Source organism: Opisthorchis viverrini (assembly GCF_000715545.1).
Source record: "Opisthorchis viverrini unplaced genomic scaffold opera_v5_519, whole genome shotgun sequence".
Classification (NCBI taxonomy): domain Eukaryota; kingdom Metazoa; phylum Platyhelminthes; class Trematoda; order Opisthorchiida; family Opisthorchiidae; genus Opisthorchis; species Opisthorchis viverrini.
Window position 1 is genome coordinate 151,938 of NW_008752179.1, and position 2,309 is coordinate 154,246.

General features: G+C 40.6%; 1 protein-coding gene across 1 annotated transcript in view; it reads left to right on the plus strand.

Annotated features, from left to right (window-relative positions):
* T265_11537 (hypothetical protein) overlaps positions 1-2,309 on the plus strand; it is a gene marked incomplete at both ends in the record, with an annotated part of 7,842 nt that overhangs the window by 945 nt on the left and 4,588 nt on the right. The window contains one exon of the mRNA XM_009178216.1: positions 150-367. Coding sequence (XP_009176480.1) covers positions 150-367 — 218 coding nt within the window. The remainder of the gene's footprint in view (positions 1-149; positions 368-2,309) is intronic.

A 2,309-nucleotide genomic window follows, 5' to 3' on the forward strand; every position in this document is an offset into this window, starting at 1 on the left:
CATAAATCTGTGAAAACCCCTGAACAGCCCATTGACGGTTTCGTCCTTCTTGAAGCCCACCAAGTAGAGGTACGCTCCCAGTTGAGTCACTATTAAAGTAATTGGCAAATAAATGAATTTCGCCACAAATTTGATTCTTTCAAATAAAGGCATCTTCGTGGATTACAACACAACAACATTGGCGGAATTACTTTCAACTTTGAAGCTCTTCACACCGGCTGTCCCCAAAGTTGTAAACTCCGACTTCCTATCTGACAGGATGGAGACATACGCATCACTTTTCGGGTTACTGAATCAAGAAGAAAGTCTTTTCGTGAACATTGGGAGGACAGACGATTCGTCTGCCACGACAGACAAATCACCTACTGTGAGACCACGTTGTCCTGCATAATTCAAATTATCCTGCAACTTGGCGAATATACACTCATTTGCAAACTAATTTGGTGTTTTTCGAGAGACTCACCTGGAACCCAGCTGAATCTCTCGTTTACGTTTTCGTATACGTTGTCCTATTTTGATACGCTCTCATTGAATCAGAGTCCCAGCTTTCGATGACAATTGGTTACGCTCGTACCGCACAGCTAAACTGACAGTGTCGACCCAAAACTTGCTTCATTCGCTGACTGCTTTTTGTGAGATGGAGCCAAACTTGACAAAACGAGTTTATTAGGCTCAGTTTGTTTATCTTGCGGAAAGGACTGCAGAAAAATAGTTTGGGCATTGGAAGTAGTTAGACAAAAAATATGAAGGCATGATAGTGACATCACAGTCGTTTGCACCTCGTCTTAGGCGTAGCACAACATCACCAAAGTTTGAAGCTTCATGCAATGCCTAATAACAGCGGCTCAAGTAGATAACTCATAAGATGACAAGGTAAAAACTTGTGATTCTCACTTGATGATATTAGAACACCGTTCAACCTAACCATTTCAAAATGATACGTGTATCACGTGATAAATCGATTATCTGGCCATGCAGAATGGTGGGGATAGATCACAGAAAGAATCCTTGTGCATGATTCTGACCGTCAATCTATTGTGTGTTGCATGGGCTTTGAGGTTAATGGGCGGTTACGCTCGGAAACGTTACCCTGTCAAGTCATTTGTCGAGATTAATTCCTTCATAATACGTAGTGAACAAATACAACACAGCCTGACCATAGTAAAATTTATTGCTAGGATAAAATATCGTACTGATATTCTGCCTGATTATTGGATTGCACTTTGACAAATGGAAGCCACATAAATCTTGCTTTAGGTGTATCAAAATTGCGTGCGAATCGGAATTCATTTTCCCAACCTCAACTGTCGCAAATCTTGTACAGTTATGAGGGGTCCAATAACCTTCAACCACTTGATTTTCTTAAATGTTCTTTTGACAAAACGAAGCAAGAAGCGGACAATTCCGGGGGTCACCGCCAATAGAAATCCCAGGCTTACAAATTAAAGGAAAGTTCGAATTGATTCATCGCTAAATTTAAAACCAGAAATCAACTGTTACTGTAATTAAATTTCAATAATATGCTCCCAGAGTGCGCCGTCAAAATATTGGCAGCTCGGGTGAGTTTATTCGTTGTTGATCAGTTCGCCGAGCTTGGCAATTGACTTGAAAACGTATGGTCACCACAGGGGGAGACACCGTCAATGCGCATACCTGTTTGTCTGCAGCAATTTAAGGCTATCTGTTATCCCATAACGTGATTGGCTGGTAAGCCGGCAGTGTTTCTCGTGAATCTATTGGTCCGTTCGTGATATTTGTTGCTGAACTGACTAGTTTCTGCGAAATGTTCATTTGCTGCAACAGGCCTTTGAATATAAACAATGCTACGTTGGAGCGCAGTGATAATCTTCGGATTAGGGTCATTAGTGGTGAAATGTTGAGAACAGCTCAACGCGTTTCTTCAGTCACCTGCATTTGGTGAAATTTTTCACAAGATATTCAGACTTGAATGGCATATTATGAGATAAACCGTGCTAGTAGATCCGATCCGCAAACTAATTTGTACCGCAATTTACTTTACACGATGGACGCAACTAACTCCCAACTCAGTCTTTCGTTTATTACATTCTTCAATTGAATGCGCTCCAGAACGTCCGTTTTTTGTTTCAGTTAGTAACTAACTCAGATCCGGTGAGAAACCAGTGAGAAGTTTGTAAACAGTGCATGTTTTACTCACAGTTGAGTCAAACTCTTCATCTGCAAAAAGTGATATAAGAATCTTCTCAACATATGGTGGTGCTTTCACTGAAGTGTACAACAGAAATTGGTTCACCTACATGAATTGAGGTATATATATATATATCCTGTTT